This window comes from Lytechinus pictus, chromosome 15, assembly GCF_037042905.1.
Source record: "Lytechinus pictus isolate F3 Inbred chromosome 15, Lp3.0, whole genome shotgun sequence".
In the NCBI taxonomy this organism is placed as follows: domain Eukaryota; kingdom Metazoa; phylum Echinodermata; class Echinoidea; order Temnopleuroida; family Toxopneustidae; genus Lytechinus; species Lytechinus pictus.
In genome coordinates, this window is record NC_087259.1 from 4,046,718 (window position 1) to 4,061,799 (window position 15,082).

Here is a 15,082-nt window from a genome sequence, read left to right on the forward strand (position 1 = left end):
ATATGCATGTCAGAGACGTACAGTGCAAATAATCAAAGATATATACCTGCATCTGAGGAGATCACCATCTTTAAGGGCTGATCCTTGGATGTAGATGACCCTCTGGGCCCACAGAGGGACGGTCAGGAGCGCCTTGAGGGCGTTATCAAGCTCACAGGGAGAGAGAAGAACCACAAAGAAATCCTATCAGAGAGAGGGGTAAAAAGGCAAATGCATTAGAAGTTTAATTTAGACCTTTGCATCAAGATCCTCCTATTCAGTATTAATGCAAGTAATGTAGGCTTTTTCATCTTTCCAGTATTAATGATTAAAAAATATTTAGACCTGTAATACCCAAGGGAACTCCCTGTACATTATATTCATCTAAAACTTATTAATTATCATTTATATTCATCCTATTCATCCTCCTTTTTTTCTTACAACAATTAATAACATGTGTAGGTAAAATGATTGAAGTATATGTAGTTGATTAAGTACATGTAGGTCATTGTTATACTATGTTTTTATATATATATATATATACTTATGTCACTGCATCTTATGCACTCCAAAACTGAAAAAAAAACAAAAACAAAGCACATGTGCCCATCCAAAATTTGACATGCAGAGAAAAAAAGATTATCATATTGAATTCACTTTTGACTTAATGGTGTTTATGGTACGTATTGAGATACTGAATGCCATTCCATATGTGAAAACTTTTTCCTGCATAAAATGTTTATTTATGTTTTGCGGTCACAATTGATGATGGATAAAATGAACACAATACCTTATATTAATTGTCTAAGACTTAAATAAAGGAGTTAAATCAAATAATAGACAAACCTGAAGATCATTATGAGCATAGAACTCATTGAGGAAATCAACAATAAGGTCATACTGAAGATTGGTTGCGCATACGACGACGTGCTTCTCCGTTTGCGCTCGATGTCGGCTGTACGTCCCACCCTGCTTTTGTCTCTCCATAATCAAGTAAGCCAAGTTTTCTAACTGCAGATTTGAATAAGAAATGAGAATTAAACAGAATGATGAGGAATCACACAAAATTTGATTTGGTTCCCTATATTGCCATCATGGAGCCAAATGTCCCTTGCTCAACACAACAGTGTCAAACAGTGTGTTCATAGTGTCATTACACAATGGACTACATGTATGTGAACATGTAATTCACACTGTAAAAACGCTTAAAAATTTAAGAGTGAACAGAGTCAAACAGTGTGTTCACATAGCAAACTATGTGAACATGTAATTCACACTGTAAGTGTAAAGATAATTTAACACTGTGGACCCCTCAATAGTGTGATTGTTGAGTGTGTTCACATAGCAGACTATGTGAGCATGTAATTCACACTGTAAAAATGCTAGAATTTAAGTGTAAAAATACTGTAACACTGTGGACACTTCAACAGAGTGATTTTTACAGTGTGTTCACATAGCGGACTATGTGAACATGTAAATAACACAGTAAAAATGTTAAAAATTTAAGTGTGAAACTAATTTAACACTGTGGACACCTCAATGGTGTGATTGTTCAAAGTGTATTCACATAGCAGACTATATGTTGAAGTGATTCACACTGTTTGTATACTCAAATTGAAGAGTGTGAATTGGGTGGATGCCAGTGTGAGCGTTTGCAGTTTGTTTATAAAGTGAACTATGTGAAGATGAGATTCACTGTTCAAATGCTCAGAATTTGCAGTAAGAAAATGATTTTACACAGGACACCTCTAGAGTATGGGTGTTTGCGGTGTGTTAACATGCACTTAGTGGACTATATAAATATGTAATCACACTGCTAGAATGCTCAAATTTATTTGTTAAAATTATTCTTTTTTATCATTATTATTATTATTTTTATTATACTCATCTACCTCTTCCTTGTCTTTCAATCCCAAATCAATCTCTTATAATTTTTAGTTTCTCATCAACTTCTCTTCACTCCCAATAACATGGTGAACCATAAGCCTCTTCCACAACATCATCTGCTTCATCGTGGATGATTAGGTTCATTAATTCCATTTTTATTCATTAAAAAAAAAACATTATTGCTGATAAAAATGCAATAAACCAGGGTCCCGTCTTATAAAGAGTTACGATTGATCGATCATCCTTAATGTCATAATTTTTCTCCAGGAAATTTGAATGATGTCCTTTGTAAACAAAGAGAAGCACACTGAATTTAAAGAAAAAGAATGAATGTATGATTATACGCATATCTATAAAATAGTTTGAACAAACATGCATTTTAGATGCTGACATTGCTGGCTTTCCATAGTTGTGGTCGATCATAACTTTTTGTAGAAAGTGTTTCATTGAGATTTTTGTCACTGATTTTCATTGACGGATGTTAAAAGCTACTGGAAATCCTAGCATTCGATTGGCTGAGAGCGAATTAGCCAGTAAAAAAAGCAATGACAGAACTCTTTGTGAAATGCCCCCCTCGTTCTGACCTGTATGGGAAGGATGACAAGGGCCGCACAGATCATGGTGATGACATAGAGCTGGGAGGGCCAGATGCGGACCTCGATGTCCCCGTACCCCACGGTGGAGAAGGTTACGATTGTGAAGTAAAACGCGTGGAAGAAAGACATGCCGTTGGTACTGATGTCCCCTCTCTCTAAGTGATGCATGCCACAGGCACTGCAATAGGGGAGATAAAAGGAGGTAAAGTCGGAGGGATTTATTCAATCTTTTATTCGAAGTGAAGAATATACTGACATAATAGTCCTAATCACATCCAAAAATAAATGGTCCTGTTTATATATCTAAACATTATGACAGTTCTCAATGTTTTTATTTGTTTACTGGTATGGTTAGATTTAATCAGAGGGATTAGTGTTCCTCTTATATTCAATGTGAATAATATATCGAAAGAATTGTGTCAACACCTTAACAATTGTGTACCTATTTACATCTAAAATTCATGACAGTTCTCGATGTTTTTTATGAGGATGGAAATGCCGGTTTAAGTGCATTTAAACATAATTTCAGTGTTGTCTCAATACAAAGGTTCTATAAGACCGGCTGTGGTTTTTTAAATAAAAAAAGACATGAGCCACACATCAATTAAAAACAAACATGAAAATAATAGATCCATAAAGTATCTTTGGAACTAAAATCGGTAGTGTTCTTACCAGGTGAATATGAGGCAAAATATGAATGAAAATAAAATCATGACTCGCTGAGAGAGAGCAGAATGTGAACGCATCATAACTCTGTGAAGATCATTCTAAACACGAAAAGAGAAAGGACAGAATTAAATTTCATTGAATGAATAAAAGTTCATAAAGTATTCAAGAAAAATTAAATGAACAAGAAAATGAGTTCAGAGTACATCATAGCATGCCATCTGATTATTTTATACAATTCCAGCATCATTTCATGGTAAATACATAAAGATTTGATAAAAGGTGAAAAATAAGAAAAGAATAATGCTCTGCTTCAAAGCCTCACCCCCAATAGATTGAAAGTCCATTGAATACCACGTTACCTGTCTAGTGAATGTATGCTCTAGGGTGTTGCAAGAGATATTGCTTGCAAGAGACATTGCAATTGATTACAAATATCAATTCACATACTTGCAATTGATAAATCAAATATCAACTGTAAAAAATCAATTCATTATTCATGTAGCAAGGAGCAGACAAGCAATCAATAAAAAATTTGCGATTGATTGCAATACTTATGATTGATATGCAAGCCAAATATTGATTTGTAATTGATTGCGATACTTATGATTGATTTGAAAACCAAATATTGATTTGCAATTGATTGCAATACTTATGATTGATTTGAAAACCAAATATTGATTTGCAATTGATTGCAATACTTATGATTGATTTGAAAACCAAATATTGATTTGCAATTGATTGCAATACTTATGATTGATTTGAAAACCAAATATTGATTTGCAATTGATTGCAATACTTATGATTGATTTGAAAACCAAATATTGATTTGCAATTGATTGCAAGTTTCTTGAAAAGCCCCCTTACATTGCTCTAGTTCCAACAAACTGTATCATACTAATGTAAAAATCTACTAATTATCCTTGGTACAACGGAGGGTATGGCATAGTGGAAGTTGTGTCTTTAGGGTCATTCTCATTTGGAAGACCGTAATGATTTTATTCGCGAGCTTAGCGCGATATTCCCTCTTCTTGATTCACACTGGAGCAAAACATCATGATCATTCTGGTTCTGTAAAAACATCACAGCCTTTTGGACACGAGTACGGCTGCGCAATGGATCAATTTACCAGCACCCAGCTTGCTTTGCAAATTGGCAACGCGAGAAATTTAAACTAAACATGGAGTTTGGATCATTGGATTCATATTAGAAGACTTGGGAGTAATTTACTCGCGATGATAGAAAAACAGCAAGATGACTCACAATGTTTTGTGCTTCTTTATCGCGGAGATTCTGTTCTCATTCAGAAAAACCAGTAAGAATCATCGCTATGATTCACTGCCAGTGTGAATACCCCTTATGATTGGAAACATTTTTCCTCATGGGACACATTCCCATAAGCAGACAATGTCCTTCTATCTAATTGGATTGGTTGAAGGCAACATAGTTACATATAGTCGATCTAATTCCACATCTTCCTAAGACAACCACTGCTCCCAGTTGAGGCACTTGACCCTGTGTCAGAGCCTCTGTCATCTATCGCACATTCTAGAGCTCTAATACAAAATTGGCCAATCACATTGCAGAATTTTAGTAGCTTGTAGCTTGTCATTGTTACCAAGCTTCGTGAAACAGGGTCATGGGTGATACTCACAAAAAGATTCTCAAGAAGATGCTTTGCCAACCAGCAGTTGAGATAAATAGGTATAAATAGGTTTCTAAGAGGCTCCCAGAAAATCTGCAAGGGAAAGAAAAATATAAATTTAATTTTTATTCATTCATTTAAAATAATAACAGTAAGATACATACCATTTAAACTACATATGAAATATATCAATTCAATATGTTAAAGTAGTTGAATAATCATAAATAATAAGAATATTTAATCAGCAGCACACGAGAATAAGCAGTACAATTTGAAAAGTAAGTTACCACTGACGGGGCGGATCCAGGATTTTGAAAAAGGAAAAAAATTGAGAAGTAAAAAAAAAGGCTATTCACTGAATAAAGGGTCATATTTGTCCAAGGAAAATTTGACAAGAAAAAAAACCCGGGCTGGATGTGCCCCCCCCTCACTGGATTCGCCACTGAGCAACGATGACAAAGTAACATAAAATAACAAATTCATTTAACCAAGAGTGTTCTGGTCCAGATACCCAACCCCATAAATAATCAAGTTTTTTTCTCCTTTATTTTTTTTTCAACATAATTTTCCGGCATCCCCAGATCTTAAAAAGTAAGGATATAAACCAATTGTAAAGACTTTTGAAGAGAGGGGGAGGGTGGGACAAATAAAAATGGTATCTTTTAATACAATATGAATCCAAGAATTAAACAAAACTCACATTATTTTTATCAAATATTTATGAAGGATTATATTTCAAAGCATTTCATGGACATATTCTTTGAATAATTTTGCTTAACATACAAACGAAATGCAAAGTTTACAATATGAATGGACTTCTATATATGTTATAGATTATTATTTAAAAAAATCAATAGCAATTTTATTTTTTCATACATATATAGTACATCAATCCTCTGAATAAGATTTTAGAAGATGAAGAGATTTTGTTTACTTACTGTAACAATAAATGGCACACTGTTAACGGCTTCAAGAAGAAAATATACACTGAACATTTGTTGAAGGACGCTGCCCTGAATGACAAGGGAAAATACAAGGATTATATTAATACTCACCACTATATCATCTCAATCATAAAAATCATTACTGTTGTCATCATCATCATCATCATCATTTTCTTCTCCTTCATCATCATCATCATCATCATTCCCCTCCTCCTCCTTCTCATCATTATCATAAATCATCATTATCAAACTCAACAGTATCAGCACCACCATTATCATCATTGTCATCTTCATCATCATCATTTTCCTCATCCTCCTCATCATCCTCATTAAAAAAACAATGTAGTGTGTATTCCCAAGTTGAGGTTCATGCTTTTGGCACCATAGATGAGTACATCAATTTAACAAATTCATTTGATATGTACCCAAGGCACATAATTGAATAATTATAATAAAAATAATGATAATAATGATGATGATGATGATAATAATAATAATAATGATACTACTACTACTAATAATAATAATAATAATAGTAATAATAATTAATTAATTAATGTTACCTACAAACAAATACAAATATTCATAGTAAACCATTAAAAAATCAATTTTTTGCAGAAAAACTAAAATACTACATTCTTTGAAGCTGGATTTCCAATTATACCATTTTCAATATGATCAAAGAAAATGCAATAGTACTAAGGCTTACATAAAAAGATTATTACCATTTCTATAAACTCTATTTATATTTATATTTTCAACATTAATTCTTGTTATTATCTGATGATCACTATGGAAATAAACTGACCTTATGTTGTAGATAAATCAGAAGCAGATGTTGGGCAAGGCTTATGATCGCTATGGAAACCTGAATAGCCCACAACCAAGATGACCTCTGAACCCATAACATTGCAAGCCTAAAGAAGATAAAAGGGGGAAGAAAAAAGTCATGATGATTATACTATTTCCATCTATGTGCAGCCTACTCATGCCTCGTATGTGCTAGTCTTTGCGTGGAAGCACACTTGTTGATCAAATTTCCAATCAGGGTCTGTGCCTACAGACTACCTTGCACCCTCTCTCAACATCCCCAAACGTTCTCAAGACCACTTCACTTGATCTGTCTCTCCATCTCTTACTATCTCAATTTCTCTGACTCTGACTTGTTCTCTTTCCCTCTTCCTCTCTCTCTTTTTCTGTCTAACACTTCCCCTCTTTTCCCCATTTCCCCGTATAAGCGTCGTGGTGTAGCGGTTCTGACTCTCGCCATGTAATCAGAGGGTCGTGTGTTCGAATCCCAACATGTCTTAGCGTCCCGGGGGGGGGGCCACTTCCATTGACGAGTGGATACCATGCGCGACCACGGGGTCTTGAAAAGCACCCTAAACACGTATTTTCCATATTCTGAAAATGCACCCCTTAACAAATATTGGCGTGTGAAACCCTACCCTTAACAAGTATTGGAAACAAATACTATTGGCAAGTATGCCCAGAACTGAGCCCCTAAACAAGTACAGCGATATATTTTCCATATTCTGAAAATGCACCCCTTAACAAGTATTGGAAACAAAACGATACTCTTAGCAGGTATTCCCTGAAATGAACCCCGAAACAAGTACAGAGATATTTTATTGTTATGTCACGCGTCCGTCGGTCGTCGGTTTTACCTATATAGACACCATTATTTTGGTTTAGTACGGCCCCACCTTCCACACCTCGCGCAAATCGGACTCTAAACACGTAGTGTTGGGGCAAAAAGGACATCCTTTATAAAACATTTTGATTTTGTTTTATCATCCCCGCATATTTGACCCTAAACACGTATATTTTTCCGAGCGAAGTAGATACCCTTTTTTCAATATTTTTGTGCTTTTGACACCCTTATCACGTTACGTACGTAACGTGCCCTATCTTGAAAAAGACATCCTTTTTACGTGTTTTTTTGGTCGCGCATGGTATCCACTCGTCAATGTAAGTGGACCCCCCGGGCTTAGCGTCAATCCACAATTGGCCACCCAGGTGTTAAATGGGTACCTGGTAGGATGTGAAAGCCTATATGTAGTATGTCTAGCAATTGAGTCTTGTAACTCTTGTTGGAATGCTCCCCAGGGAGTGGAGAAGGTGTATACATTGTATGCGGGCATGCAAGGATCCGATGACCGGGGTATTAATAAATCTGTAAAGCGCTTAGAGACGTCGTTCCGATGTATTAAGCGCTATATAAATGCGGAATATTATTATTATTATTTCTCTCTATTCTTTTGTTTCCCCACACTTCTTATCCTCTCACTCATATTCCCTCTCCATCCTTCACTCCTCCGTTCTCCTTTTCTTTGTCAGTAATTCTCCTACTACATCTCTCAGGTTGAAAAAAGTCCTGCAAATTATCAAAATGAACACCAAAACATATCATTTCACTCAATTTAAAGGGGGAGTGAACTGTGTGTGGTCTCTCAATGATTGTGTGTTATAAATACATAGTCTTAAAATATACGTTTTCAGATATCTACTAATACTACAGAGAATAAATTGACCTATAATTGTATTTGTATAGAGGAACTAAAAATTTTTGAGAGGAAAATTAACATAATTATTGCAGTATAAATGTATTGAGTGATTAATTAGCATGTTATCATTCAAGTGGGTCTATATTACTAGACTACACTAGCATTATGGGTCAGGAAACTGGCCAGGTATGAGTAGTTGAGGACTTGAGATGGCACTATTGGTTCGTATCTGCTTTAACATGCTGATATAGAAAAAAAGGGGAATATATCCTTTTCAATGTTCTGTTCATGGAGAAAGATCATCTTCTGGAATCACACTCAAAATTTTGAGGATTTGAAATGATACCATATCAGCTGTGAATCATGATCAGCTGAACATTAGACTAAAGTAGATTTGATTTCAAATCCTCTGAAATTTGAAACTGAGGATTATAAATAAATCCAATATGTGGCTAGTCACTATACACAGATGATGTGGAATTCTTTTGCATCCTTGAAATTTAGAGAGTCACAACATTTAATTTGATATTCAAAAATAATTAGATGTATCAACTTTTTCACAATTTTGCACAAACTATTAAAAAACTATGCCTTTTTTATTGCTGTTGTACAGATAAAAATAATAACGGCCACCAAGATAAAGTCGGGATAATAATATCCAAGTCCTTTGGAAGCATATATGTTAAAATCATAATGTGCTATGTACCATACAAGAACTGTATCATTATTATAAAACATGGAGTGATTCCCAATTCATCACAAGCTTTATATACAACAAACAGAGAATGAGACAGAGCATTTTCTTCATTGCTATAATGGTACTGAAATGTAGAGAATAAAACAAACATCCGAACAAAAATTAATCAATACAAATTGCCTCAAACCTACATCAGTTTGGGAAAAATCTTGTTAAGTTCAAAGAAATTTAATTTAGAGCCAATTACGATTTCAGACGACGCCAGTGCAGTTTTTGTTCTTGGGATCCGGAATTGGATTAGCTCACAAAATGACATATAACCAGCAAACTAAACAGTATACATACTGTCCTCTGTAAAATAATGTTGATTAAAATCTGAAGATTAATACTTAACCAACTGCCTGAAAATTCAAATACGCCATGCATTTCACATGCACCATATTGGTTTTTTACCTATCATTTGTAGGCTTGTATGCTCCGTTCTTAAACAGGTCGGTCAAAATAAATAATGTGGCGTGGAGAAGGTTTACGGTTCACCATGTGTAATATGAAGAAGGGAAAGGAAATACAGGCAGAAAATTGAAATGGAAAGACAAGAAAGGATGAAAGTGAGTGAAGTCCCAAAAAGGACTGTAAACCAGATGGGATGAGCTGAATATGGCTTGAGTAGCGATGATTTGAGTAGTAGCAGGTTAAAGTGAAGAGATAATAATAATGTGTTGATGAATGTGTCCGACCAACAAAATATATAAAAAAATCCACTAATTTGTTGGCAAGTGTCAATCAGAATTTCGGTTGATATTAACCACTTTTATTGTCAAATACATATTCATAAACAGAATGGTGACTTTAAGAAATCTTGTTTAAGATTGTAATTATCTGGAATCTGTAGATTTGACACTCTTCAGAAGCAAATATTCAACTTAGCACCTTTAGCAAACACTTGGAGCACCTTTTAACAGTGCTCCCAAATTTCTAGAGCAACGATGACACCTTTCCATAAGAAATCAGGAGTTAAGGAATAATATGAAATTACGGATGAATTACATTTTTTTTTAATGAGACAGATGGTCAATTTACAAGAGCAAAATTATCTTGAACTCTCTCATTATAGCCCATATTCCCGTTTCAAAATGTTCATCCCTAATTATTAATTTGTTAAAACGAAAGAGGACAATTGTCACAAATATCATTTGTCAAGATATCCAATTTGATACAGGTACTCATTAAAAATGCATTTCAAATATAGAAGGTAATTACACTAACTGCTTCAAGAAAGAAAAAATAACCCGAAAATGGAATGGATAATTTGCTAAATTAGACCTCCGTCGTATTCATATTAATAAGTTCTGTTTTTGCCAGCTTTAAAAAAAGAACTAATAAAACATGAATGCATGCAAGCTTCAATGCTTCCCAAGGATATGTATTGATTAGAAACATGCTGCTTCTGTTGCCATGGTAACACAAACTCAAGGGGGAATAGTTGCTACTGTTTGCCTTTTGCAGAAAAAATAATTTAAGACAGATCAAACAAAAAAAATAGAGGTATAAGCGAGTGTATGTAGGAAGAATAGAAGAGAATTAAGGAATTAGAAGAGAGAGAAAAGTAAAGAGAAAAAGGGAGAAAAGTAAAGAGAGAGAGAGAGAAAAGTAAAATGAGAGAAATAGGATAAGTAGGGGTGAAAATGAAAACTATCAGTAGAAAATGTTTGATGTCCAAATAATGCTCTTATTTAAACCAACAGAGATGAAGCAAGCCATCAACATACTTCATCGGCTTATCACTGCTAAATTACAGATGAAATTTCAAAAGTGAATGTGGTGAATGGTGAATATCATCCCTAGGTGTGCTTACTGCATCAAGTTTGGGTTAACTGCAAGTTTTGGGGAAAATAATCCAGAACTGAATTTGATTTGTAAGAAAAAGAAATCATGTGACTGTCAAAATACAAACTCTAACTTCTGCTCCCACTCCTGCAGGCTTTATTATTTATAAAAATAAAAATGTCAGATAATGGTTCTTTTAATACTTTGGATGCATTAAGTAGTATCTCTCATCTTCAGGCAAAAACAAAACATGTGAAGAGGCTGCTGTCTCACTTAAACTTATCAGCCAGCATAAAACCAACATACATATGGAATTCCACTGAATCATTTTATTTTATTTTTCAATATCAAGAAATGCCATTTGTTAACAGCACAAAAATGATTCCTTAAAAAAAAATATTTTGATATAAAGAGTTGGATTTCTTAATACACTCTGAATTCCAAAGATTTAAAAGAAATCCAAATCGGCTGTGCATAGTGACCAGCCAAACATTAGATTTAGACCTGAATCATGCGGATTGGAATTGAAGATGGAAAATTAAATTAAGAAAATTGAATTAAATTGAAGATTGAAAATTAATCCTTCAGATTAAAAATAAATCCATTATTCAGCTTGTCATTATTCTTGATCGATCTGGATTTATTTCAAATCATTAAGATTTAGAGTGTATGAAGAATTGAATTCTGGGTATGAGGAAATGGAATTAAAATTATGTTAAAATGGCATATGTGAGCTAAAACATCCAGGGTACCATAACACAAAGGTTAGCGATTAATCATAAAATTTATTTTCATGATTGATTGTATATTGTAGTTGAAGCAACCAATCAAACAAAACTGTTCTACGATCATTGCTAAGCTTTGCTATGGGCCCCATGGTGGGACAGCACTTTAATTGAGTAAAAGATCCGGATGTTGAACCTAATTCAATCAAAGCTCCTACCAACACAGACAGGGCTTTCCTACAGAGCAAGCTGAATCAACATGTACTGGATTTCTCATTCAATCAGTTTCGATTATTGGACTGTCATCGGGGAAGGCCCCTAAAAAGGAAGGCTGATTTGGGGGCATGTCCTGAAACATGAAGTCTCCTATTTTTCTCTGATAACTGTTATAAGCTACTGAAATCCTTGCATCTGATTGGCCAAGAACAAATTAGTCAATGAATATCTCTTACTACATTTGCTTCATGAAACATTCTCCAAGAAGGGGTAAATAGCAAAAGTAAGGATGAGTGAAGGTGGTGGTAGTGGTGAGGGGAAAAATTTGAAAAGAAAAAAGAAGGACTGAAGGAAAGGGAATGAATCAATATGCATCATAGGATGCTGCCAAATTATGTCTAACTTTTTTCCTTTAATTTTGACATGAAAACTCAAATTAACAAAATTTTTACTTAAAGTATTAGAAGCAAAATTTAGCAAGGGAATCTTCATGTGTTAAAAGAAACTGTTGTTATGCCTGTGGTAGATGGCAAATTGAAAAAAAAATGATAATCAAGTTTGCTGTATTTTCTATATTTCCTCACATTTTTCTCTTTCTTTATTTTGATCTACACTCAAATTCCAAGTATTTAAATTACATCCAGATTGGCTGTGAAGAGTGACCAATCAAATGTTACATTTAGATTTAAACTTTGTGGATTTGAATTCAAAGATAAAAAAATTGAATCTCAATTCTTTGAAATGTAAAAAAGTATTCCTTTGAGTTTTAAAAATATTTTATTTTATTTTATTTTGTTTTATTTATTTTATACTGCAGGGTAGGCCTGTTCAGTTCTTAAAACTGCTTTACAAAGGCGCCCTGCAGTTTAAAATACATGTCAAGATAACTATGAACAACAACAACAACAACAACAAACAACATCAAAAATACAAAATACAAAATATCTAACATCAGAAACAATTAACACCAAAATATAGAGTGGGAATTGACAATTTAAACATACATAGCATTGTAAATCAATGGAATATCATTTCGCTCTTTATCAATTCGTATGAAAGGCTTTGCATAATTTTTTTAAAACTAACAAGGAGGTACAAACTTGTAAATTTGAAGGAAGTGCATTAAATAATTTGGGTCCGACATATGCGAAAGATTTTCTTTTATGTTCAATTCTAGCTTTGGGAAGCTGAAGGGGGCATCGTAAAGAATACCGTGTCCTGTATTTAACGGGCCGTTTACATACTAAAGGTTTTAAATAATTTGGAACTAAATCATTCATTATTTTATATACAAGAACACAATACTGATATTTTATACGCTGATCTACTGATTGCCACTTCAGTGACTGCAACAAAGAAATTTGTGATGTATTATAATCTTTTTTCAAAAGCATTCTGGCATATTTATTTTGATTTTTTTGTATCTTATCTAAATGTATTCTTGCACTGCTTCCCCAAGATGTAATACAGTAATCAATGTAAGGTAAAACCATAGAAAAGTACAGCTTCTTCATAATATCAAAGGACAGTAAGTGCTTAATCCGCCTTACACAACCTATTGCCCGAGATATTTCGTCGGCGGTCATCCGAACCGTCGTATCCACATACGACGGTTGAAACCCCATTTCAGAGAAAATCGACTTCAAAGTTACTATAATTTTCACACATAATTCTCCGGCCTTACAACATATTCATTGCTAGAAAAATACATGGTTGGAAAGACCAAGACAATTGCTTGACAATGGTATCCTTATTTTTGCACAAAACCAAGAATTATAAAAAAATATCGCAAAAGAGCTCCGTGCTTGTAATTTCGGTTTGAGCGGTTTAGATTTCCCCTGTACAAAAACGCCATAGGGAAAACAACAACCCTGACCGCGATTTGAATGCGCGCGGTCAGTCAAAACGTCGTATCGCTTTTCACGTGCAAAGTCAATGCAGCGCAGGTGGCCGATACGACAGTTTGGTTGACCGCGCGCACTGAAATCGCGGTCAGTCAAAACGTCGTATCGCTCTGTCACAGTACACGTTTCCAATGGGATTTGCGCGTTTTATTAAGAAATTGTATGGCATCGCCGTGAAAATTCCATCATATCTCACAAACTAAAATAAATTGCTGCCTAGAAATTAATTTATGAATAGAATAGGATTTGTACATTAATTTTCTGCAAAAATCTCAAAATCGATTTTTTGACCAAAATTGACTGATACGACGGTTCGTATGAACGCCGACGATTTTACAAACGATATTAGTAATATGTTCGCACCAAGTCAAGCCCGGATCGAGCATGACACCTAAGTATTTAATCTTTTTTACATTTTCTAATTGTATGTTCCTGAATTTCACTGACAAATGAGCACCCCTCAACTTTTTCTTTTGACCAAATACCATGGCTTTTGTTTTTTGCGGGTGTAAATGCATATCATTAAGTCTAGCCATTTACTTCTTGAATCAAAATCATCTTGCAAATACTTTTGTACCTCCTTAATTGATTCACCATGATTAAAAATGGCGGTATCATCAGCATAAAGAGACATTTTAGAATGTACATGCAATTTCAAATTACACATGTCAATAATAAAAATACAAAATATCAATGGACCTAGTATAGATCCTTGTGGGACACCTGATTTTATCTTCAAAAATTCACTGCGACAACTGTTAATCATTACAAATTGCCTTCTGTCTGTTAAATACGATTCCATCCAGTTGTATTCATTGCCAGTAATACCATAGTACTTAAGTTTAGCAAGTATAAAATTGTGAGGAATAACATCAAAAGCTTTGCGTAAGTCCAAGAAAATACCACCAGTAACATGTTTTCGGTCCATTTTATCATACAAAAAGTCTGTAATCTCAGTTAGACAAGTGGCAGTAGAATAAGACGGTCTGAAGCCAGACTGACAATTTGCAAGTAGATCATTTACATTAAGTACTTATACAATTGATCATGTATTGCTCTCTCTAGTATTTTGGACAGGACTGGAAGCACAGAAATTGGTCTATAATTGTCAATATCAAATGATCCTCCCTTATGTACAGGAGTAATTCTTGCTGTTTTAAAATCTTCTGGAATAACACTAGTTTGTAAAGTTGCATTAAATAAATGGGTTAAAGGGCCAGCTATACTCTCTGCTGCCAGCTTAAGAAACTTAGGGTGAATGCCATCTACTCCGACCGCTTTCGAACAATCAATATGTAATAGTTCTTTCAAAACATACTCCTTTTTGATTGCATAAAATTTAAATTCACAATCTGGAATAAACAGAGTTTGTAAATTGTTTAATAAATCTTTCGAGAAATTACCCGAAGCGGCTTGCAACCTTGAGCCGACTTCATTAAAGGCTTTGTTTAGAACGTGAGCTATTTCATTGTTAGGTATTTGATCATTA

At 34.3% G+C, this 15,082-nt stretch overlaps 1 protein-coding gene across 1 annotated transcript in view; it reads right to left on the bottom strand.

Moving 5' to 3' along the window:
* The window catches only part of LOC129278173 (potassium channel subfamily T member 1-like), a 51,628-nt gene extending 44,990 nt beyond the window's left edge, over window positions 1–6,638 (bottom strand). The window contains exons 1-7 of the mRNA XM_064110178.1: window positions 6,526–6,638; window positions 5,712–5,786; window positions 4,783–4,866; window positions 3,135–3,229; window positions 2,451–2,640; window positions 826–990; window positions 47–183 (exon numbers count right to left, since the gene is read on the bottom strand). Coding sequence (XP_063966248.1) covers window positions 47–183; window positions 826–990; window positions 2,451–2,640; window positions 3,135–3,229; window positions 4,783–4,866; window positions 5,712–5,786; window positions 6,526–6,627 — 848 coding nt within the window. The 5' untranslated portion in view covers window positions 6,628–6,638. The remainder of the gene's footprint in view (window positions 1–46; window positions 184–825; window positions 991–2,450; window positions 2,641–3,134; window positions 3,230–4,782; window positions 4,867–5,711; window positions 5,787–6,525) is intronic.
* Between the last annotated feature and the right edge of the window lie 8,444 nt (window positions 6,639–15,082).